Below are 25,747 nucleotides of genomic sequence, written 5' to 3' on the forward strand. Positions count from 1 at the left end.
CATGAAGATTTTTATGATTAAAGATTATTCATGAATTAAGGCTGAATATGTTTGGAGTATTACTTAGATTTTTTATGACATTTATGTTTTCCTGCAACACTTATCGATCACAAACGAATCTATGACTGAATTGAAAAATAGGTGTCGACAACACTTATCTATTAGGGATTTTTTCTTATATTTTGATTTTGTGATTCTGAATAACTATTTGTACCGTTGTTAAGTCACCTGCATAATTATATTACTCATATCACCTTTATTTTTTTTTAAAACCATTAAAGTTATTGCTTTTTTCGCTTTACCTGTTTCGTTTTCTGAAATGATTCCACTGGGATTCATTATTATTTTGAAAATTTACATATGGTTGAAAATTAGCGAAGAAAAAAAATAGTATCTGTCGATTATATTATCAGCACCCTTAAGAATTCATGCTTCTTAAATATGATAAGTTGGAAAAAATTTAGAGGCACATTAGGAACCATTTTTAAAATACTACCTCTTTATTTTTCAAATGGTATATTAAAAATAAACTATATTTTGTACAATCAAATAGCAATGGAGTATTCATTCAAGCGTCACTTTCACAATATTTAGGAATAAAGAATAGAAGAGAAAGAGAAAAAGAAAAAAAATAAAAGATAAACCAAAAAGCAACGTCCTCTATAGTGTGCTCTTTCTCATCTAAGTTAGAGTTTGGATTAAAAGATAGTGGTTGAGAGATTTGTAGGAACGAGTTGAAGTTGCGCAAAGAAGCCTTTACACTTATCTCTCTATTTCTTTCTTTCGTCTTGGAAAATAATAAGTTTGATGAGAAATTTCAAACATCTATTCTTTTTCCCTTTCTCTTTTTCTTCAATTAGAAAATAAACAAAATGAAAGGCCAAAATAGTAAATCTTCCTTAAGTTCTTCATCTTTTTATGCATTCGGTCCTCTCTTTTTGATAAATCTCTATTAGTATTGAAAAATAACAACTTATATTTTTGTAAAAAAAAATTATCCAAGAAATAAATTATTTTAACATGATGAATCAAAGAAATCTTTTTTATATACATAAATTATATTGGTTATAGTTCTTATTCATGTTTATCTTTTGAACTGTGTTATTGCTATTTTTATGTTTATCTTATCGTGTGCTCTAAATTTCATATTATAATATTAATTAACATGCTAAATAATTATTATATTCTGTGATACTATTTTAATGTAAGAATAATTTTTTTGTTATTTGAATATTAATATAACATATGTATTTTTATCAAACATATTTTAATTTTATCTTAATATTCTTTATTTAAAAATTTTAAAAATACATGGATCACGTGCAGTTGCATGGGTTATCATGCTAGTATTTTATATATAATTGGTTCGAATGATTTTTCTTCTAAATATCGAACCAAACCGCAAACTAACTGTGTCATGAGGAAAATGGAAAATTAACACATCTTGATCTGATCGAATCATCGAAACGAATACGAGAGAGAGAGAGAGTTAGTTTTATTATCCTCTCCTCTCTCCTAAAAAAACCCAAAAATGATTTCGTTCTCGCACCACCGTCGAACTCAATCGGAGCTACATGTCCGAATCCCCGACGAATTTGATCTCGATCTCGATATGGATGTGGATTTGGATGTTGATTCCTTTGATTTCAAAAATTCCATTCCTAACAACGAAACCGTCATCTCCTCCTCCTCATCTTCCGTAGCAGCTGAATCCCTCTCTAAGCCAGTATCCGACCACCAACTACCTCCGCTATCACCTGCCTCTGCACCCGCGCCCATTGTAGATACCAATAAAACCACCGTGAGGCCTGGTCACCGGCGTAGCAACTCGGCGGATGACGCCTCTTCTTCTTCGTTGTTGTTGGAAGGCATTGAGGCCAAGAAGGCCATGTCCCCTGACAAGCTTGCTGAATTATGGACCGTTGATCCCAAGCGAGCCAAGAGGTTCCTCTCTCTCTCTCTCTCTCATTCGTTATTCAATCTTCATATTCAATTGTCATAGGAATAATAGCGTTATTATAGCTTAGCTCAAACCTGTAAGTTAGCTTTAGGTGAAAATTTTGATTCAATTTTTTAGATCATTTCTTTTTCTAAAAGGAAATGCGATTGTGCACTTGCATGGGCCACAACGGTCCATAGTGGCGCTCTCTGCCACTTGCCCCCAAGTTGAAAAGTTGAAAAGCATTTACAATGGTGATTTGGTGAACAAATTCATAACTGATGGGCGACAATGTATCTATTGCATAAATCAATTTTCACATTTAGTCAATGAAATATTAAAATTGACTTAAACAGAAAATGCATGGTATTCTCTGGAATCGTGCTGTTCATGATTCCTTTTTTAAATGGTGATTCATATTTCTATTAGTTAAAGAGGATACCCCCGAATTGTGCAGGATTTTGGCCAACCGTAAGTCGGCGGCCCGCTCAAAGGAGAGGAGAGCTTGTTATGTGGTGGAGCTTGAGAGAAAAATTCAGGTTCTTCAAACAGAAGCAACTACTCTTTCAGCCCAATTAAATCTTTTCCAGGTTCTTAGTAGCTGCCTTCATTCCATCTAGTATACATGTGCTTTTCTCTTTCATTCTCTTGCTTTTTTTAAAGCACACATTAATGCATGTATCATTACTTCATCCTAATTATGCACAGTACATTACAATATACCTGCATTAATGTGTGCTATACTTTGTCCCAAAACTCTAATCATTCATAATGATTGATATGTTAGGCTCCTTATTATTTAGTATTGGCACGAAAACATAAAACATGATGCGAATATTTAACTTTCTGAATTATAAAAGTTCATTACTTATGATTGGTTGGACAGGATATGGGTCCTCTCATGCTATATATTTGTTCCGTATCATTCGATCTGCTGCATGATGATCCCTTAATGTGTGAGGATCCTATTCCTGTTCGATATACTTGATTTTGTTTCATGTGTAGTTTAGATATGTTATCTTGTAAATATCAAGAACAGTTACCACCTATCTATTCCTTGGTCATTTGTTATTTGCTCTTTGGCATGTTTTCTGTTTTCCTTTTAAAGGCATTTTGTTTTCTTTAAATGTGTGTTGTTTACTAGTTGTAAAATTTCTAGTAGGTTATGGAAGGCTTAACACATTCATATAATACTACCTAAGACTTATTCATTGCGAAAAATCTTTTTCAGAGAGATACAACTGGTTTGACTACTGAAAATACTGAACTTAGGCTACGCTTACAAGCTATGGAGCAACAAGCTAAGTTATGTGATGGTATGTATTTTTGGATAAATATGTGATGGTATGTTTCAATCATACAAAGAAAATATGAGAATTTTTTAAGCCAAATTAATACAACAACGAAGCCTTGTCTCACTAGGTGGGGTCGGCTATATAGATCAAACGACATCATTGAGCTCTATTATGTATCATGTCTACAGAGAGATCGTTTACATGTAGATATCATTTGACCACCTCATAGATGGTCTTCCTAAGTCTTCCTCTGCCTTTCACATGGATGATCCATGTCTTCATGACATGGATCATGACATGAAGCCAGATTGATAATGAGGATTTTTTTTTCCTCAATATGAGCAGAAATGCAGAATTATTATTTTCTGAGATGTTATTGTTTACAACCTTTTATGCAATTTTTAGTTCAATTTCATAAGTATTAGATTGCTTGCACTCCTCAAAAATAGTTTTTCCCCCCTCATGCTCAATGACTAACTAAGAGTGTATTTGTTTTTGTTAATCTTTCAGCTAATATATTGTGATTTATGTAACACGCTTGACTTCAACCATCCTTTTTCTTTGGTTAAAAAAAATCATAGCTCTGAATGAAGCACTGAAAAAAGAAGTTGATAGACTCAAGATTGCTACTGGAGAGATGGTAACTCGTCCCAATTCGAATAGTTTGGCAATGCAACGGGCTTCATATTCTCAAGCTCCTTTCTTCTCGCTTCAACTGCAACATTTTGCAAGCGAACTTCACACCATGCAAATGCCTCCTTTGCATCCACTATTGCCTAATATGTCTTCCCCTCAACCGCTGATTGATGTAGCTACTCCATACAATTTGTCAAACATGTTGCCAAGTGATCCTGTTCCTGTTGGCCAATTTCAGGTGCTAGACATAAGTCATCCGATCCCTCATGTTCTGATTCATGATGGTCCCTCCATTTCTGTTAATAAAATCAACAATGCCTTTTGATTTAAATTTGACTGACCAACATGTCTCACCTCCTTGTTTATTAATTAGATTGTTCATAGTCTGACACAAGTGATTGATTTTTGTTTTTCTATTCAATTCATTTATAAAAAATTCACATTTTTTTGTCTTGTTCATTGATCTCTTCACTCCTCTTCTCCTCCCAATTTTTATTAGGGTTCAAATTAATGTATGAGCTCAAGTGAGACAGGTTTTTGTTATTTTATTTTTGAATTATATGACAGGTTTTCTTTTCCTTTTAACAAATTATTTTATAACAACTTTGATAATATTTGCCTAATTTCACATTCTATTTTTTTTGTTGCCCACGGTATTCTCTATCCTGATAGGCCAAAGATTAATCTGTTACGGATATGAACTTCATTTAAGGGTCTGTCACTGGCCAATGTTGCTGCATGCACAAGGTGAGATTCATACTCCCAACACTTGCTTATGTGAGTTGACCACTCGACCAATCCAAATTAGTTATTTGACATTTCATTTAGGTGATTGCTATAGTGTCTAAAAGGTGATGCCTAATTTATTAAAAAAGATTAAAAATTAATATTTAATTTAAAAGGTATAAAAATAAATAATTTTTAAAAATTTAAAATTTATTACAAAAAATAAAGTAGGTAAAATTTAAGCATTAATTCATAGGCCGAATAGAATTGGCCTTCCATTTAATAACCCATTAACCGGTGTTTGTGTCAGTTCTCTCCTTATAACCCATTGTACAAATAAGCATTTGTCATCAATTTCATTTGCGAATTCAACTGGTATGCAATGGATGTTGGTTAGGTCGTCATGTGTCCGTAGAAATGGACAAAAAGGCTGACGTTTTCGTTGGCTATTCTACTGTCACTTTTGAAGGATCCATCTGAATGAACAGTGCCTTAAATGTCCACAATCACATATCTTACTAGTTATTCTCATGTCCAAAAAAAATTACGGGAAAAAATGAATGGCGAACACTGCTTATTGTTATGATCCCTTCTTTTCCTTTATAGTTTATCCTATCCGTTATTGTCTTTTTCGTTCGTTCATCCTTTTAATTTTCAACACTCAGGCTTTTTTGTTTCACATTTGCCAAGATTCCATGAAAGCATTGCTTAGGTAATGTTGGAGTGGAAGCATTAGTTCAAGTGGCAAATCATGGTGCCTCTTGATATGTTATACCCAGTTTTAAATTTTGATAAGATTAAATGATAGATGAGACTGCTTTAAGTATTGTATGTGTGAGTGTGTAGTATAGATGGGTTTTAATGTTATAATACTTAGGATTAAAAGTTGTCCAATTTATCTGATAAAAAAAATTTAAGTAATGTTGTAATGTTTAAATTGGAGACTATTAGATCATAAGTAAACATAAAATTTATACATGAAGAACATGGATTCAAATTTTAGCGTTTTCCCCTTGTGCCTTTAGGCTGTATTTGGTTGTTGTTTCGAAAGTATGAAAACGTACACACAAATACATAAGAATACATCGGTACAAGAAGAAATTAATTTTGTATTGTGTTTGGTAATTAATAAGACATCGACTGAACATACAACTCATAATTCTACTAAAAAGTCAATTTTACCCTTATCGTTCCTATATCGCCATCATCACTTCAACCTTTTCACTCTCTTTCAAAATCATTACAATTTACCATGGCATCACCATCTTCAAACCAACACAGATTCTTTTTTGTTTGGTAATTCTTAATCCAGTAATTCTTAATCAAAACAAAATCAATCTCATAAGCATCAAAACTAACAAAATTGCTAAAAAAAACAGCATAACAAACACAAATTTCCATCAATTTAAACATCAACTCAAACAGAGAATGAGTTATCACTCCATCCATAATAAATAACGTCACAAATAAAATTCAATTTCAAATTCAACATTTATAAAATAAAAAAAAATTCTTCAATAGCATCCCAATTGAACAATACAAACAGATTCAAAATTTTTATTAAAAAATAAAATTTTAAATAAATACAAATTAAATATAAGGTAAAACAAGGCATTAGGGTAAATGAAAGAAAAGAAAGAGATAGAGAAGAATGAAAAGAATATGAAGATGAGGAGAGGTGAAAGAAGGGCAGAGTCGATGTAAAAAGACTAAATTTGTAATGAGATTTATGGTTGTTTTCACTATAGATCTGCAATTGCTCCTGCCACCAAAGAGAGGAAGAATGAAATGTAAAAGGGAGAGAAAGACCAACAATACCAAAGAGAAGACAAACAATGCCACCATAAAGAGAATGAAGGGCGATGCCATCAAAGTCCAAAGTCGGGCAACAGCCATGGATAGGGTATGGATAGATTATAGAGAGAGGAAATGAAGAGTGGTTAAAGAAAAGGAAATTAGATTGAAAATGCTAAGAATATGGATGGAATTACAAAAATATTAAAGGGATAAAATTGTAAAAATTTCAGTGTCTCAAACTAAAAATTATTGTCTCAACTAATTGGAGAGACACATGATACATATTTTTTGTGAGTATATTTGTATACTCATGTCTCTCTTATTTATGTGTCTTACATACCAAACAAAAAATACATCTTATCATATTTCTGTCTTTGGCATACATGTATATCAACCAAACGGTGCCTTAACAACAACAAAAATTGTTCTTATAAGTGATTCAAATGGATTAAAATCTTTTAAAATAACTACTTTTTTTTCTTGGGTATAAACAAAAGATATAAATTGGGAATCATTATATATTTCTCTCACCTTGGTCGAATGATTCAGTTGGTAATATTATCTTTGAAATTCTTGTTAAGAAAAGAAATTGTTCCAAGTGCAGATCCAAAAAAATAAGAATTCTGACCAGTTCAGTGCACATTTCAAATTTAACATTCGCAAGTCAAGAATGAAACTATTGTTCAACATAGTAAGTAGTAACATCAAAATAACTGCTATCCCTCTTCGTTCTCAACCTAATTTCAACTTGTTAACAACCTCAACCTAATCACTTGTTGAAACAACTAACCTAAGGGTCCAAAGTAGATAAGAGACAACATAACAGTTCAACAGATATGTGGGCACCAAACATGTTGTAACGAAAACTCAATTGGTTACAACCCTCTTAAATAATTTCACATGGTAGGGTTTGGATTTTGGAACATGGTAGTTTGAACTTGCATTTCTTCTGAAAGACCGGTCTTATATGTTCAAAATTCATGTGACCACTGCACTACTTAACTACCACTTGAAATGTGACCTCTCAAACCACCCTTTTACGTCAATGCCTTCAATTCCAAAATCCATATCCATATAATGCTTTATTTGTGTGTGTCTTTACATCATATTTTGCATGTTGGCCAAGTGGTCTTGGGGACAACCCTTGTGGAAGCCACTTTCACAAATCACAATACTCTTCTTTTCTTTTCTTTTAGTCCACATACCCTATTTGTGGATCTCATTTCTAGTGTCCTTCACCCACTGCTACCCTGAAACGATATTCTCCTAATAATTTTAATACTTTGATCTTTCAAGCACCAATTTTCTCCTTGTTTTAAAATTTCTTCCTTGCCATAATTATTGAGCCTTTTCAGTTATCAGTTTATCACATATATATGAACAAGAAACGTGGAATGTTGCATGCTCATAAATGCTTAGGCAAGTGACTTTATGGTTTTCCCTTTTGGTCGTTCGCATTTTGGACATCCATTTTCCGCTTCTCTATCAAAAACTGACATAAGTTTTCGCACTCCATATCTTAGATGTTGCATTATTCTATTTCAATTTCTTTCTTTAATTTGCGGTAAAGCCACAAATATTGACTAGCTAGCACTGAAAAAGCGGAGACTCAAAGTTCAATTGGTTATTTATCTTTTGCTTTTAATGTATGAATCTAGGGTGAATTCCCAGGAATTTTATTAATGGGGAAATAATGAAGAAAAAAAAAGGTGAAAACATCCTTCAGTAAAAATGAGCAGAAATTGTTCCTTCACATATAATAATCACTCGTAGGAACCATCCTCTATTGTCTTTTCGATGCATAATAAGACAAGATTAGCAGGTTTGTCAACCTAATACTAATTGATAATTAATATATAGGAGTTTTTCATTGCCTTAATTAATAAATTTAGGAAAAGTATAAGCAACCAACAAGATTTTTGAACAATGTGTAAACAATGTGAATTAATAGGGTTAAAAGAGTAAATTTCATTAGTAGCATTAAATTAGAGTGTAGTGTATTTTCATTTGATTGGTGGTTGTTCATGTTGTTCAAAATTTTCATTATTCCCCTAGCACTCCCCATAAATTTAAGGCCACAGGTACTTATTAACTGAGTTTTGGGGGGAATGGCTGAACTCAAGAACCAAGTTTGTTAACATTTTTCATTAACTAAAATTATTGAATTTTTTCTGAATTATACTAATACTCGTGCTTAAACCATAGACATCACATTCTACTATAAAAATTTCAAATACAAAAGTTAGATCTATATATAATATTGAAAGAACTATGTCACAAGGAAAGAATGTCAAATTTTTCAATTCTATTTTCTTTTCTTTTTTTTTGAAAGATACAATTCTATTTTCATTTCCTACAAAGCTAAATTATAAACATGTTATACAGTTATACTTATGGGTCACCATCTTTTAATTTTATGAAAAAATTCTGCACCGTTTAATAATATTCATAATGGCTAAATAAAATAAAAAGAATCTCATGTTGCATACCCGTCAGGCATCAGCCATCACTGATATTATTATCCACTTGGAGATAGATTAATCATTAATTAGTTAATTAACATATTTATCTACAAGTCATAATCCAAATTTGTTTGCATGTTATTTTCTTGTTTTCTTTTTATCTTTTTCTGACAATGAGGAATGAATAAAATGGGCCGCAAAGAACGGGACATGCATGTGCTAGTAACATGGTAGGGCCCAATAGAAGATCTTCACCACTTTTCCTACAACTCTTTCCATAGCTTCTCTTCATATTAATGGCCACATGGATACAAAAAGGAACATCACTAAGATCAATTAATTGTTTCAAGCATTGAATTGAAAGCTTTGTTACATTAAGAAACAAATTAACCATCCTTCAAGTCTTTTTTATTAAACGCGCACGCCTTGTTAATGGTTAGTTCTTTGATTGAACGCAACCACACCACACAACTTGTCCATTTGGCGTATTTCAAATAATCTTTTAACGCTTCTTTATTTCCTCAGCAGTAATATATCGATTTAGGATTTATAGGTACAGTAAAAATTAAACTAATTCAAATGATGAAGATATCTTGGCTTTAAAGTTACCGCCTTACTTTTATTAACTATTAACAATAAACATATAGTATGTAAATTTAAAATAGTTTAATTTTGATATATTAAAAGTATAAAATATTTTATACAATCATCCATCTATATTTATTTTTGTGAATGAGTATAGAGTGTTTAAGCAAAACGTGACTATGCATTTATAGTCATATATTTTAGCAACGAAAAAAATCACAATCTTAGTTCAGAAAACTGTAACTATTGAGCTATGAGCACAATTTTAAACCATGACATAATACTAAAAACAATGTAGTATTTATTTTTTATCAAATTTTTTTTTAGTTATAGTCACGATTTAACGTGATAAGAGATCAAAGATGTTTGTAATGTTATTTTTATTAATATATGGAATGTAAAATTGTGTTACACTTTTCATTTAATTTGATTATAACAATGCAAATATTAGTTTTGATAAAATTGTGAAAGAATAGAAAAAGAAAATAAAAAATGAAGAAATTTTTATTGATTGTTGATTGATTGAATTGAATTGAATTGTAAATTATGAAGGTAAAACTAAATATATATTGAGTATTGGCCTATAAAAGATAAAAGCAAATAAAGATAAGATAAGAACAAATAAATATAAGATAAAGATAAGATAAGATAAAATAATAAAGACTAAATTAGAACTTAATTTATGTATTCTATTGGGCTGAATTTGTGGACCGCGAGACTTCTTTATTGTTGTCATGGGCTAAAGTAGAAGAGTAGTTTAATACTCCCCCGCAAGCTGGTGGATGGAAGATGTCAATAATCCACAGTTTGGATAAGTTCCGATGAAATGATTGAGGAATACGTGTGTGGCGCAGTAATGCAGAGGAAGATGCGTGTGGCGGAGCTAGAGCTGTTGACGGCAAAAATATAAAAGAAAATGTTGTGCTTGAGGGAGAGAGAGCAAGCAGCGATCTTAAAAAAAAAGCAGGTAGAGCGCGGTAAGATTGATCTTCAGAGGGCGCGTATGGCGCAATAAAAGAGGGCACGTAGAGTGCGATAAAAAAGAGAGGGCGCGTGAAGTGCAATAAGAGTGCAGATGGAACTGCTAAAATAAAGTGCACATTGAATTGCTGAAATAGAATGTAAACAAAACTGCAGGAAGAAGGTGCAGATAGAACTGCCAGAAAAAAGCACAGACGGGCCATAGTGACTATTCCATGAATGATAGTTGAATAGGGCTTCACCTTCTTTTTTTCCACGTAGAATAATCTAATAACCTTTGTTAAGCAGTGTCAACAATGGCAAATAGAATGATAGAAAATGAAAGGTCAGAAGTTGAGTTCAAGGCTTTCTTGATTGAGCGTATTGCATTAGTTTTCATCGCCATTGTCACTGCTTCAATATGGTGGTCATGTGCAACACACACCATGGCCACTTGCCCTAGCACTGATGATCCTCACATTTGGTCGTTTATTTCTCTAGTGCTGTTTACCTACATACACCATCATGCCCGCATTCTACGTATTTCGGTGGTTCTATACCACCGTGGCGACCAGCCAGATGTCACCGAGGTTACGGAAAATCCTCTTCATCTTGGAGAGGTTGCTTGTGGTGGTTATGCCTACTGCGGTTCTCCGGGGATCCATCTTTGTTAATCCAACTTTCTTAATATATTTTTGGTCTCTTCTCATTACTGCCGTATACTTCCTCTACCTCCTCGATCGATTTTTATTCTTTGTTGACAGTAATAACTACTGTTCTGATGAAACTGGTATAAATTCTGCCAAAAGAGAAGAAGACGAAGAAGAAGAAAAGGATTATGATAATGAAAAATACCAAGAAGAGGAAGAGGTTCGCAAAAGTGATAGATGTTGAATTCAAAGAAGTAGAGTGGGTGGAAGAGGAAGAGGTTCACACAAGTGATGATGAATTCAAAGAAGTAGAGTGGGTGAAAGAGGAAGAAGAAGAGGAAAAAGAAGAGAAGGAAGATGATGACGAGTCTACGATTTCGGAGTGGCAAAGTAAGAAGACAAATAAAGAATGTTCCAAGTGTGAGGCAATATTGGGTGAATAGCACTTAGCATTTGAGAAGATGAAAAAATTGGCTACGATGTTTATGGAAGATGCCATGATGGAAGCAAAGTAAAGGTAACAATAATTGGAAGAATTTTATAAAGAAAGAGATATCAAAATTGGATCAAGAAATCTAATCTTTGAACCAAGAAAAACAGGAATTGCTTTAATACCATGATAAAATTGTGAAAGAATAGAAAAAGAAAAGATGAAGGAATTTTTATTGATTGTTGATTGATTGAATTGAATTGAATTGTAAATTATGAAGGTAAAACTTAATATATATATATATATATATATATATATATAGAGAGAGAGAGAGAGAGAGAGAGAGAGCATAAGCTTATGAAAGATAAAAACGAATAAAGATAAGATAAGAACAAATAAATATAAGATAAGATAAAATAATAAAGACTAAAATTAAAACTAAATTTATGTATTCTGTTGGGCTGAATTTGTGGGCCACAAGACTTCTTTATTGTTGTCATGGGCTAAGGTAGAAGAGTAGTTTAATACGCCCCCGCAACCTGGTGGATGGAAGATGTCAATAATCCACAGCTTGGATAAGTTCCGATGAAATGATTGAGGAAGACGGGTGTGGCGCAGTAATGCAGAGGGAGATGCGTGCGGCGGAGCTAGAGCTGCCGATGGAAAAAATATAAAAGAAAATGTTGTGCTTGAGGGAGAGAGAGCAAGCAGCGATCTTAAAAAAAAAGTGCATAGAGCGCGATAAGATTGATCTACAAAGGGCGCATATGGCGCAATAAAAGAGGTGCGTAGAGCGCGATAAAAAAGATAGGGCGCATGGATCGCAATCAGAGTACAGATGGAACTGTTAAAACAAAGTGCAGATTGAACTGCTGAAATAAAATGCAGACATGACTGCTGAAATAGAATGCACCAGAACTGCCGGAAGAAGACGTAGATGAAACTGCCGGAAGAAAGCGTAGACAAGCCATAGTTACTATTTCATGAATGATAGTTGAACAAGGCTTCACCTTCTTTTTCCCCGTGTAGTATAATCTAATAACCTTTGTTAAGCAGTTTCAACAATGGGAAATAGAATGTCAAAAAAAGAAAGGTCAGAAGTTGAGTTCATGGCTTTCTTGATTGAGCGTATTGCGTTAGTTTTCATCGCCATCGTCACTGCTTCAATATGGTGGCCATGTGCAGCACACACCGTGGCCACTTGCCCTAGCACAGATGATCCTCACACATGGTCGTTTATTTCTCTGGTGCTATTTACCTACACCATCATATCCGCATTCTACGTATTTCGGTGGTTCTATACTGTCGTGGCAACCACCCAGATGTCACTGTGGGTAGGGAGAATCCTCTTCATTCTGGAGAGGTTGCCGGTGGTGGTTATGCCTGCTGCGGTTCTCTGGAAATGCATCTTTGTTAATCCAACTTTCTTAATGTATTTTTGGTCTCTTCTCGTTACTGGCGTATACTTCCTCTGTCGCCTTGATCAATTTTTATTCTTTGTTGACAGTAATACTACTGTTCTGATGAAACCAGTATAAATTCTGCCAAGAGAGAAGAAGAAGAAGAAAAAGATCATGATAATGGAAAAGACCAAGAAGAGGAAGAGAAAAAGGAAGAGGTTCACAAAAGTGAGGATGAATTCAAGGAAGTAGAGTGGGTGGAAGAGGAAGAGGAAGAGGTTCACACAAGTGATGATGAATTCAAAGAAGTAGAGTGTGTGAAAGAGGAAGAAGAAGAGGAATAAAAAGAGGAAGAGGAGGAAGATGATGACGAGTCTACGATTTTGGAGTGGCTAAGTAAGAAGACGAATAAAGAATGTTTGAAGTGTGAGGCAATGTTGGGTGAATGGCACTTAGCATTTGAGAAGATGGAAAAATTGGCCACAATGTTTATGGAAGATGCCATGATGAAAGCAAAGAAAAGGTAACAAGAATTGGAAGAATTTTATATAAAAAAAAAAGAGATATCAAAATTAGATCAAGAAATCCAAGCTTTGAACCAAGAAAAACAGGAATTGCTTTGATACCATGATAAAATTGTGAAAGAATAGGAAAAGAAAAGAAAAAATGAAGGAATTTTTATTGATTGTTGAATGATTAAATTGAATTGAATTGTAAATTATGAAGGTAAAACTAAATATATATAGAGCATAGGCCTATGAAAAATAAAAGCAAATAAAGATAAGATAAGAACAAATAAATATAAGATAAATATAAGATAAGATAAAATAATAAAGACTAACATTAAAACTGACTTCATATATTCTGTTGGGCTGAATTTGTGGGCCATGAGACTTCTTTATTGTTGTCAAGGACTAAGGTAGAAGAGTAGTTTAATACGCCTCCGCAAGCTGGTGGATTGAAAATAATCCACAGTTTGGATAAGTTCCGATGAAATGATTAAGGAAGACGCGTGTGGCGCAGTGATGCAGAGGTAGATGCGTGCGATGAAGCTAGAGTTGCCGACGGCAAAAATATAAAAGGAAATAATGTGCTTGAGGGAGAGAGAGCAAGCAGCGATCTTAAAAAAAAGCGCGTAGAGCGCGATAAGATTGATCTTCAGAGGGCGCGTATAGCGCAATAAAAGAGGGTGCGTAGAGCGCGATAAAATAGAGAGGACGCGTGGAGCGCAATAAGAGTGCAAATAGAACTACTAAAACAGAGTGCAGATTGAACTGCTGAAACAGAATGCAGACGGAACTGTCGGAAGAAGACGCAGATGGAACTGCTGGAAGAAGGCGTAGACAGGCCATAGTTACTATTCCATGAATGATAGTTGAACAGGGCTTCACCTTCTTTTTCCCCGCGTAGTATAATCTAATAACCTTTATTAAACAGTGTCAACAATGGCAAACAGAATGACAGAAAAAGAAAGGTCAGAAGTTGAGTTCAAGGCTTTCTTGATTGAGCGTAATGCGTTGGTTTTCATCGCCATCGTCACTGCTTCAATATGGTGGCCATGTGCAGCACACACCGTGGCCACTTGCCCTAGCACTGATGATCCTCACACGTGGTCGTTTATTTCTCTGGTGCTGTTTACTGACACCATCATGCCCACATTCTACGTATTTCGGTGGTTCTATACCGCCGTGGTGACCAGCCAGATGCCACCGTGGGTACAGAGAATTCTCTTCATTCTGGAGAGGTTGCTGGTGGTGGTTACGCCTGCTGCAGTTCTCCGGGGATCTATCATCTTTGTTAATCCAATTTTCTTAATGTATTTCTGGTCTCTTCTCGTTACTGGCGTATACTTCCTCTGCCACCTCGATCGATTTTTTTCTTTGTTGACAGTAATAACTATTGTTCTGATGAAACCGGTATAAATTTCACTAAAGAAGAGAAAGAGGAAGAGGAAGAGGTTCACACAAATGATGATGAATTCAAAGAAGTAGAGTGGGTGGAAGAGGAAGGGGAAGAGAGAGTGGATGGAAGAGGAAGAAGAAGAGGAGGAAGATGACGACGAGTCTACGATTTCGGAGCGGTTAAGTAAGAAAACGAATAAAAAATATTCCATGTGTAAGGCAATGTTGGGTGAATGGCACTTAGTATTTGAGAAGATGGAAAAATTGGCTACAATGTTTATATGGAAGATGCCTTGATGGAAGCAAAGAAAAGGCAACTAGAATTGGAAGAATTTTATAAAATAAGAGATATCAAAATTGGATCAAGAAATCCAAGCTTTGAACTAAAAAAAATATAGAAATTGTTCTGATACCAGGATAAAATTGTGAAAGAATAGAAAAAGAAAATAAAAGATGAAAGAATTTTTATTGATTGTTGATTGATTGAATTGAATTAAATTGAATTGAAGGTAAAACTAAATATATATAGAGTATTGACCTATGAAAGATAAAAGCAAATAAAGATAAGATAAGAACAAATAAATATAAGTTAAAGATAAGATAAGATAAAATAATAAATACTAATATTAAAATTAAATTTATATATTCTGTTAGATTAAATTTGTAGAACACAAAACTTTTTTATTATTGTCATAAACTAAAGTAGAATGATAATTTAATATGTTTAGTCCAACATATTAAATAAGCTAAATTGTGTATATTAGATCACTTTATTGTACAGATCTATTTGTACAGATTTTATCTAAATTTTTTATTTTTTATTTATTTTTTGGGGTTAAAATAAGTGACCCAACTTAAAAAAAAAGGTGTAATTTATGTGCACATCAGAATACGTCCTTATGGCGTTAACATTAAAATTTATTAGAAGACTATGATAAGATTTTAAATATGCATGCACTGAGTAAAACTTTTAAAAATAATAAATTTCATATTTTATATTTGTTTATATATGTTTTAAATTATTTAAAGATTAAAAAATATTTATATTTTTTCGTATACATTATATAGCATTTTTGAAACGCAATATATATAGATTAATTTAAAAAATAAAATCAATATAATTTATTACAATTTTATTTATATTTATTTTATTTTATTTTTCAATCTAATAAAATTTGATTCAAATGATAAGAATTTACATTATATTAACTTGAATTTATTTTTTTATTCATTCCGATTCTAATAATTGTTATTTGGATTGGATCAATTCATTTTGATTTGAAAAAAATTAATAATTTTAAAATTTAGATAAGATATAATTTAAGTTGCAAAAATTTTAAATTTTGAATAAAAAATTAATATTCAAAATTTGAATGACCATAATGATAAGATTCAAAGACAACTAAAATATTAGATATATTAGTATCTAATAAAATAAAAGAATAATCTAAATCAGTTCGTAATTCTGTTAAAAAAATACTAATTTTATTCACTTTTTATAAAATTAATACGATTAAAGAATTAAATTATCTAAAATTTGAGGATAGAAGAAATTAATTTGTCCTCTTATATTATTTAAAATTGATTTATCTAATTTTATAAAATAGCATGAACTATTATGTCAATATTTTTTTATTAAGTACTAATTTATTTGAAACAAAATTATTAAAAGTTAATTTAGAGTATTATTATTATTATTATTGCATGATCATCCGTTAGTTTAAATAAAATAAATTCAGTTAATATTAAATTTATGTGTGTAATTACTTTATTCTAAAAATATAATAAATCACATTCTAATAATAAATCTCATATTTTTTAATACAATAAAAAAAGAAATTTTAACATTAAAAGGATTAAAAAAAAAGATAAAAAATGTATTTAATATCTTATGGAGACAGTGTTTTACTATTTCCCTTCTACATAGACTGATACATGTACTCATCTTTAAGAATGAATTTTATGTTATTTCGTATTTTTTTTCCTTTTTTATAATAACAATAACATCCCGTAATTACAGTATATTAATTATAATTTTATTTTCTTTTTCTTACGTTATCTTGCAGATTTATAATAAACACTCAGACTATGTATTACCTTTTTTTTTTCTAAAGATAATAGGTTATATTTCATTACTTATTGAAAAATGGAATACAAAGGTGTCCAAAAGCAAGATAGCATAATGAAAGGTGGGAATTTTCCAAAAACACTACACTGAAGGTATTCATTCAACGGTGCGTGGTCGAAAAAAGAAGAAAAAACTTAAAGAAGAAAGAATGATAAATCAAATTGAATGCAACTAAGATCTTGCCTCATGGAGATGACGACCTAAATTGGGAGTTCTTTGGATTTCACGGAGCAACTTGACAGAGCTTGCTAGAATGGCAGACGGCATTGAAGTAGAACCTTCAAAAATCAACTGGTTGCGAGTTTTCCAACAGTTCCAGCAAATGATGGCAAGCAATTGAGGATTACGATCAGCATTCTTCAACGGGTTAAGCATCTCTGTTGATGCAGTCCACCATGTCCAAAAGTCATTAGGACTCTGAGGGGAAAGACAGTCACGAAGATAACTCTGAGACCATACATCTTTAATTCTAGAGCAATCGATCAAACAATGAGTGACTGTTTCGGTTGCTTCATGACAGCAGGGGCATATTGGTGATATAGATAAGATGCGGTGATGAATCTGAGCAAGCACCGGAAGCCGGCCATGGAGATCTTTCTAGATAAATAGCTTAATTTTGTGAGGCAAGTTTAATTTCCATAGATCAATCCACGGCTTTTTCTGCTGCATATAATTAGGGCAAAGCTCCAGAGACGGATGGTAAAATAAATAGCCAATTCTGTAACCTGAAGCTGTATCATATTGCTTGGATTTATTCAAATCCCATTGCAATTTGTTCCTACTCTGCTGAATTTTAATTGACAAAATCCTGTTTGCAACGTTTTGGGAAAATAATTCTTGAATGAGATTCTAATTCCAATTCCTATCTTCAGTAATTAGATCTTTAACTCTTGGAACCAACTCAGAAATAGCATGTCTATTTGGCATGTCAGAAATCATTAAAAGATACGGAGGAGGCAGCAAAGGATCCTCAAAGGTTCGGATATTCTCTCCAGTACCCACAGCTCAATTAAGACCTTTTTCAACAATCTTTCGGTCTTCCAGTATGCTCCTCCATCCCCAAGAAGGTAAGACTCCAATTTCTGCCGTTATAGCATTACCATTGCTAAAGTATTTACCTCTTAGGATTTTTGATAATAAGGAAGTAGGCTGTGTTACGAGTCGCCAAAATTGTTTGCCTAAAAGCGCCAGATTTTGGATTCTGAGATCTTTAAATCCAAGGCCTCCTTCTTTTCGTGGGCGAGTCATAGTGTCCCAGCTAATCCAAGCCATCCGCCTTTCAGAATCTTTTTGTCTCCACCAGAACTGAGAAAGTAGAGAGTGAATTTCCGAAATTAAACCATCAGGCAACTTGAAGCAAGACAATGTATAAATAGGAATAGCTTCTCCCACTGCCTTAAGCAATACGTGTCTACCACCTGACGATAGAAGATTGCGCTTCCACCCTTTGGATTCTTTTCCGAACCTTTTTTTTTTATCATACTAAAAGAAGCCTTTTTCAATTTAGAGACTGTAGAAGGCAAACCAAGGTATTTATCCCGAGTCCCAATATGATTAATATTCATAGAGCTAGCCAGTAGTGTACGAGTAGTGGAGAGAGTGTTGTGGCTAAAGAATATAGCAGATTTATTAAGATTTACCCTCTGGCCACTGATGCTTTCATAAGAATTCAATAAATGCAGGATATTTGAACATGCTTCGGGATTAGCCTTACAAAATAAGATGGAATCATCAACAAAGAGGAGGTGGTTGACCTTGGGACATCGCCTATGTATCTGAAGACCCTGAATTAGTCTGTTTTGTTCTGCCTTGTGTAGCAAGAAGGAAAGACCTTCTGCACAGAAAAGAAAAAGATAGGGAGATAAAGGATCTCCTTGTCGAATACCTCTATTTGGTTTGAAGAAACCATAAGGTTGTCCTTCCACAATAACAGAATAAGAAACAGTTGTCACTAATTCTCGAATCCACATGATCCACCGGGAGTCAAAACCAAACTTCTCCAATATAAACCAAAGAAAGTGTCATTCCACCCTATCATATGCCTTACTCATATATAATTTTAGTGCCATTTTATTTTCGAGTCCCCTTTTTTTGTTCTTCAAGTAATGCATACACTCATGAGCAATTAGGATATTATCAAAGATTAATCTGCCTTTAATAAAAGCACTCTGCATAGAGCTAATTAGTCTATTCATCATACCATGAAGTCTATGTACAAATACTTTAGAGATAATCTTGTAAAAGACTGAAGATAGGCTTATTGGTCTTACTTGGGTCATATCTTTAGCATCAGAAATCTTGGGAATAAGATAGATCTGAGTGTGGTTAAAATCCTTCAAAATTCTGCCCCCTGAAAAGAAGCTCTTAACTGCTCGAAACACATCACCACTAAGTATGTTACACAAGCTTTGAAAAAATTTTGCTGTCATACCATCATCTCCTGGAGCACTTTGAGGATGAATGCTAAATGTTGCACGTTTTACTTCCTCCATAGTCACTGGTCTTTGAAGCCTACGGTTCATTTGAGCTGTAACCTTAGGTTCAAAATCAGTAAACAGAGGTTCAGGGTTCTCATGACAAGTGGAGGAAAAGATATCCTTGAAATAAGATTCAGCCACAGAAGCAATACTAGCATTTGAAGTAGCCACTTCACCATCACTGCCAGTTAGTTGCCAAATTCTATTCCTTCGGGTTTGATTTCTAAATTTCTGATGGAAGAAAGTTGTATTCTGATCACCGGATTTGAGCCATTTGACTCTAGACTTATCTTTCCAATAAGATTCCTCATTTTGCAAAGCTTTTTCAAGTTTGTCCTCTATTTCTGAAATGATATCACCTCCATGAATTCCTACTAAACGAAGTTCCTCTAATTCAGACTGTAGTAAATCAATCTCCACCTTCGAATTACATCTGTGTTCTTGCTGCCATCTGACAATCTTATGCCGACAACGCTTTATTTTTTGAGCTAGGATATACATGGATGAACCATCAATCTGTTCGTGCCAAACCTCTCTAACAATCTGCCTTATTTCATCATTAGAACACCATCTTTCTTGGAATTTGAATCGGCGTTTAGATCTCTTAGTTCTCGGATTAGAGTCTAAGAGAAGAGGGGAGTGATCTGAGCCTGATTCTGACAGTCTAAGAACCGCTGCATTGGGATAGAGTTGCTGCCAATCAACTCCTACCAGGAATTGGTCCAGTCTTTCCTATATCAACTCATCACCACTCCGTCTATTTGACCAAGTGAATGGTCTTCCGAACATACCAATATCAATTAGAGAATTATCATTAATAAACCTGTTAAAGGTTTTAATAGAAGAAGGAGATTTAGCACCCCCACATGCTTTCTCCAATTGATTAGAAATGGCATTAAAATCACCCATTAACACAATTTTACCATCGAACTGTTGGGAGACTGAAGTTAATTCAGCAAACTGAGCCATTCTATGTTGATCATTTGAACTGAGATAAACACCTAGAACACCATAGGGATCATTAGAACTAGCTGTCAGAACTGATGCCGCAATGAAGAATCTACCATGCTGTAAAATCTGAATAGTGCAACCATCCCTCCATGCCATTGCCAAACCCCCTGATAATCCATCCGGATCCACAATAAACCATTCTTTGAAACCACAAGATCTTAGTTTTCCTTCAACTTGTCGAGATTGATTTTTTGTTTCACAGATAAAACCAACTTCGGGAGAGTAAGATTTGCAAATCCCTTTAAGATTGTGGATTGTCAGGGATCTCCCCAAACCCCGACAATTCCACAAGAGTAGTTTCATATTTCTTTGGGTGCCACTTAAAGGCTGGCACCCTCCACCGTTATAGCAATTATATGAGGATTCTGAGTCTCTGATTTGTTGCTCATTGTGTTGTTACTTTGTTTGTGAATAAAACAGAATATCCATAAATTTGCATCTGTACTTTATAATTCACCCTTAACAAATGAAGTTAGTAATTTAAAAGTAAAGGCCTTGTTTTATCATCAAATTGGTTAATGCGAGTTAGTTATTGTGCTTACTGAACTTCATGATACTTTTCCTCCCATGTTCATATCATTCTAATTATATAAACCCTACATAACCAATTTGGGTTGGTCGAGTGGTCAGTTTACTCGTTTGCTTAAGCAAGTGTCGGGAGTTCGAACCCCACTTTATGTATGCAGCAATTTATTGATCAACGGTAGACCCTTAAGATTGGGAGATACCATTTGAATAAACCAAAAAAAATATAAACCCTACATGATATTAATTTGATTCAATCAACCAAATTATTGTCATGCATAGAAAGTTACTACCATTCTTTCACCTAGAAAAGGCTTAGGAATTTTAGTTGAGACCATTGGATTCTTTAATTGTATTACCATAACTTTTATTAGTATTATAGTCACATCAATGCATGCTACTTTAAGTTATAGAATTATATTAGTGTCCGCTTAATTAGTAGAATTAGATTTAGAAGATGTCAAAAGTAACCGACACTTAAAATTATAGGATTGTTTATTCACGAATTAGTCATTTGAAATGACTCATACGTGCTGCCAGTGATTACCAACTATAATATTGCAATCAAAAGAAAATACAGACAAAAAGAGAAGAGATTTTCCCCTTAGGTGGGTAACTTCCATTTTTCTTTGTAAACTTTGAATTTCTTTTTTCGTGGAAAGTATTAAAATACTAATAAAAATATTTTCAAAATTTATTAATGATAAAAATTATTTTAAAATAAGATAAAAATAACAAAATATATTACTTTTAATAAACAGTAAACAAATTTTGTGATTACAAAATTATTCATGTATTTAATCTGAAATTTAATGAGAATATTCAAATATTCAAATATCTATTTAAAAAAAATGTATCTAAAAATATAAACTAAAATTTGATCTTTAGATGATAATTTTTTATTATATTTTTGGCTATTAACAAAAACAGTTGGAAAAATTATCTATTTGATCTATAAATATTACAGTTTATTTAAAATATTTATTTTTCTAATAGGTTTTAAAAAACGTATCAAAATCTAAATCTTAAAATATTTTTAAAAGATATATATTTAATAGTTAATTTTTTTTGTTATATTTTAAAAGTATTCTTTTGTTAACAAATCTAAACGTATTAGAAATCTGATAATTTTGAAGCATTTTTTAATAGGTTACTCTACTTTAATGAAAGCCTCTTTAGTTGAGCATGGCACACGTGTAACCAAAATACTCGAGTTATTGGTTTCTGTGGATTCCTTCTCTTCATGTCGGCTAATTTCTCAGATCCTCTGCAACATTAATACGAATTTTCTTCGAACTCTTTTGTCCTTTTTCATGCATAAGAAGACAGAACCATGAACAATTGCACACACTGGTAATTTAATGCAACTCTTCAAATAATAAAGAGGGTACTCTTGTAGCAGCAACGCATTCAAATAATAAAGTTACTACCACTATACATACCAGTTTATTATTAGTCAAATTGAGGTTTTGGTTGCCCTTAATAATTTGAATGAAGAATAATGGTTTAATTTCATTGACGAGTGTAGCAAGTATGAAACTGTGGAAAATAGGCTATGTAGGAATTAGGATACCTTCGCATATGGCATTAAATTTTCTACCCCGTTTGGTGCTGCCCTCAACAGCACACTAAGTTGGACGTATCTTAGAGGTTAGATAACCCAAAATTAGTGGCTTTCTTATGCACCGTGATTTAAGGGACTTCTATATTCTAAGAAAGAAAAAAAATTCTAATTTTTCTTTATTGTTTATAGTATCTCCCACTTCGACTGACTATAGACTAATTTTCTAAAAATTATGATTCTATTTAAAGGCTTATTGTTGACTAATAAATTATTGTATATCCAAAAAAAAAAAAATTCAAACTTCAAAATACTTGTTTAAAAAAATAATTGAAGTAACCATTAAACAAATCTAAATTGATTAAAGAAAAACCATATTACTATATTAGTACTGGTTTCATACATAAGCATATATATTAGTTAATTAAGAATATGAGAAAAGAAAAAACAAGAGGGGAAATGCATGTGCCATGTGGGGCCGTAGATTAAGCAGTTGGTAGTGTAATAACCGAAACATGTGCATGTGCGCCTTGATTCTTGCAACTCTCGACGATGTGATGAATATGTGAATGAGAGAGCGAGTGAGAGCGAGCGATTGAAACCCTTTCTTGGCTCATAACTTGTCTTTTCCAACCCCATATAACCCCACATACATAGTCCCTAATGCCCTTAACCTTATGCTAAGTTTTTCCTATATAAATACCAAGCCAAACCCTTTTGCTAAGCATTAAGCAACAAGCAACAAATAAAGCATCTCTCTCTCTTTCTCTCACTCTCATATCCTAGATCCCCTTAGCTTTCTAGTAGCTAGCACCACACAACAATGGCAATTATAGCAGCCTCTGCCATCTCCCTTCTCTTCATTGCTCTCAATCTATGCCTTAGAGGCACATTTGCTGACTATGGTGGAGGATGGCAAGGTGGCCATGCCACATTTTATGGTGGTGGAGATGCATCCGGCACAATGGGTATGTTCATTAAGTGTTACTCTAGATAATCACACTATGGTTTTAAAATAACAATATGTTTAAAAAAGATTAGTACATCAATATACTATTTAAATATATTAATTCTTTAATGCCTAGTTTCATCTAAATTGGTAATTATTGTTGAAAAAATACTATAACAACCATATTAAATATACGTAACAAAATCAATCACTATATCAGTTATTTGTACATAATATATTTAAAATACAACTTACACATTAAAAATAAATTAAACAACACTATGATTTTTTTTTTTTTTTGCATACACTTATTATTGTGCCTAGCCTTTTTATTTGGACATATGGGGTCCCAAGGTGGTGCCTTTTAAGGGTTTGAATCAAGCATTATTTACTATCTTAGACTTTCTTCTAACGAGAGTTAATGATTGCAGGTGGTGCTTGTGGCTATGGAAACTTGTATAGCCAAGGATATGGGACTAACACTGCAGCACTCAGCACTGCTCTATTCAACAATGGCTTGAGCTGCGGGTCTTGCTATGAGATGAGGTGTAACGGTGACCCCAAATGGTGCCTCCCCGGCGCCATCACGGTCACCGCCACGAACTTCTGCCCACCTAACTTTGCCTTGTCTAATGACAATGGTGGCTGGTGCAACCCTCCCCTCCAACACTTTGATCTTGCTGAGCCTGCTTTCCTTCAAATTGCTCAATACAGAGCCGGAATTGTCCCCGTTTCTTTCAGGAGGTAAATTCCGATAACGGTCTCTCGACAGAAATACAAAAACTTTTAATTATTTTATCCAATGAGTAAATCCTATAAAAATAATAGCTTCATCATAAATACCACATTGGATTTGCTTAACTAACCAATGTGGGACTTGTAACTTTTTTCTAGGCTCTTTTAGCTCTAAGTGTTGACTAGAATCATGCATTGACTTTTTTTTTGTGTGTGAAACAGAGTCCCCTGTGTCAAGAAAGGAGGAATAAGGTTTACAGTGAATGGACACTCATACTTCAACCTGGTTCTGATCACAAATGTGGGCGGAGCCGGAGACATTCACTCGGTGTCTATCAAGGGCTCGAAGACAGGGTGGCAAACCATGTCAAGGAACTGGGGCCAGAACTGGCAGAGCAACTCATACCTCAATGGCCAGAGCCTCTCCTTCCAAGTCACAGCCAGTGATGGCAGAACAGTCACTAGCTACAATGTTGCTCCTTCCAATTGGCAATTTGGACAAACATTTGAGGGGTCACAGTTTTAGAAACCCCCCAATTCAAACTTTGTTTGTGCATGTAATATAGTATTGCCATTTGCTTTTTGCTTGTTGGAGTTGGGAGAGTGTGGGAGTTAAAAGAAAAGGAGAGGTAGAATTAGGAGGGAGGAGTTAAAAGTTAAAAAGTAAAAAGGCCAACATGGTCTTTATGCTGTGGTGGCTATATGGCACCCGCTAGGCCTAAATATATATAATATATAGTTGTTTTTGTGTCACGGGATATATGATTAATATCTCATTGTCATTGATCATCATCTCCTAGTTGTTATGTTATAGGTGATGGTGATCCCAAATTCTCAATAGCTTTGTATATTTGATCCCCAAATGGTAGAAAAACTAAGTTGGGGGCGATTTGATTCAATATCATGCTGCTTTTTGATTTGCAAGTCTTGTCCCATTTTACTGTTTAATTGTTGCATACTACAGTAAATTTATAAATTAGAATCTTATTACAAATTAAATCCTCAATCCAACACATAACATTTTAAAGTACTAGTTGACCATCTTATTTTTTTTTCCTATAACATTAAAAAGGGAACGGAGATAAAGTAGCATTAAACTTGAAGAATTCCAAGAAACAGAGCAATTTCCGGTGGCATATGTTTGACTTGGACTATAAATGGAAACTATCAAGAGTAGAAATGCATCGATTTCATATGGCTTCTATAAAATCTTTCTTCCCAAATCCCAATTATCAAGTAGAGTAATTTCATTTTAATTTTGTGAATCTGTCGGTCGTTATTTTGCGATAACTACCTTCCACCAAATACATTCATGCCATGTGAAACCTACTAGCACAAGATTCTGTGAGAAAAGATAGTCGCTGAATGATTAAATTACGAGTTAGAAAAACATAAAATATTAAGTACCTACTTAACTTCACAACGTGACCCATTTCTAGGTCCAAACTTGATACGATTTCAGCGTTTGGACTTTGGAGATGCTTTGTAGTAAAACCACGGATTCAAAAATCAGATGTTGTATAAAAGATATAGGATATCCAATCACTTAGAGTAGATAACTAAAACCAATGATTGGGTTT

The 25,747-nt window shown here is 33.4% G+C and overlaps 3 protein-coding genes and 3 pseudogenes across 3 annotated transcripts; 5 read left to right on the forward strand and 1 right to left on the reverse strand.

Annotated features, from left to right (window-relative positions):
* The first annotated feature begins 1,489 nt into the window (after window positions 1-1,489).
* On the forward strand, window positions 1,490-4,247 carry LOC107620831 (transcription factor RF2b). The gene is made up of 4 exons (XM_016322939.3): window positions 1,490-1,944; window positions 2,397-2,529; window positions 3,171-3,255; window positions 3,816-4,247. The coding sequence occupies exons 1-4, from the start codon at window positions 1,532-1,534 to the stop codon at window positions 4,193-4,195; spliced, it is 1,011 nt and encodes a 336-aa protein (XP_016178425.1). The 5' UTR covers window positions 1,490-1,531; the 3' UTR covers window positions 4,196-4,247.
* Window positions 4,248-10,717: 6,470 nt separating this feature from the next.
* On the forward strand, window positions 10,718-11,662 carry LOC148581281 (uncharacterized; annotated as a pseudogene).
* Window positions 11,663-12,544: 882 nt separating this feature from the next.
* LOC148581282 (uncharacterized) lies at window positions 12,545-13,503 on the forward strand (annotated as a pseudogene).
* Window positions 13,504-14,325: 822 nt separating this feature from the next.
* LOC148581283 (uncharacterized) lies at window positions 14,326-15,168 on the forward strand (annotated as a pseudogene).
* Window positions 15,169-19,096: 3,928 nt separating this feature from the next.
* Window positions 19,097-20,700, reverse strand: LOC148581284 (uncharacterized). Its single transcript, XM_088492338.1, has 3 exons — window positions 20,178-20,700; window positions 19,180-19,757; window positions 19,097-19,117 (listed from the first exon to the last, which is right to left on the reverse strand). Exons 1-3 carry the CDS (start codon window positions 20,698-20,700, stop codon window positions 19,097-19,099), a joined length of 1,122 nt encoding a protein of 373 aa, XP_088348464.1.
* A 2,495-nt stretch (window positions 20,701-23,195) lies between these two features.
* Window positions 23,196-25,091, forward strand: LOC107623419 (expansin-A8). Its single transcript, XM_016325667.3, has 3 exons — window positions 23,196-23,451; window positions 23,864-24,176; window positions 24,390-25,091. The coding sequence occupies exons 1-3, from the start codon at window positions 23,307-23,309 to the stop codon at window positions 24,691-24,693; spliced, it is 762 nt and encodes a 253-aa protein (XP_016181153.1). The 5' UTR covers window positions 23,196-23,306; the 3' UTR covers window positions 24,694-25,091.
* The last annotated feature ends 656 nt before the right edge of the window (window positions 25,092-25,747 follow it).

The sequence above is a fragment of the Arachis ipaensis genome, chromosome B10 (genome assembly GCF_059453495.1).
Source record: "Arachis ipaensis isolate K30076 ecotype BB chromosome B10, ASM5945349v1, whole genome shotgun sequence".
NCBI classification, from domain to species: domain Eukaryota; kingdom Viridiplantae; phylum Streptophyta; class Magnoliopsida; order Fabales; family Fabaceae; genus Arachis; species Arachis ipaensis.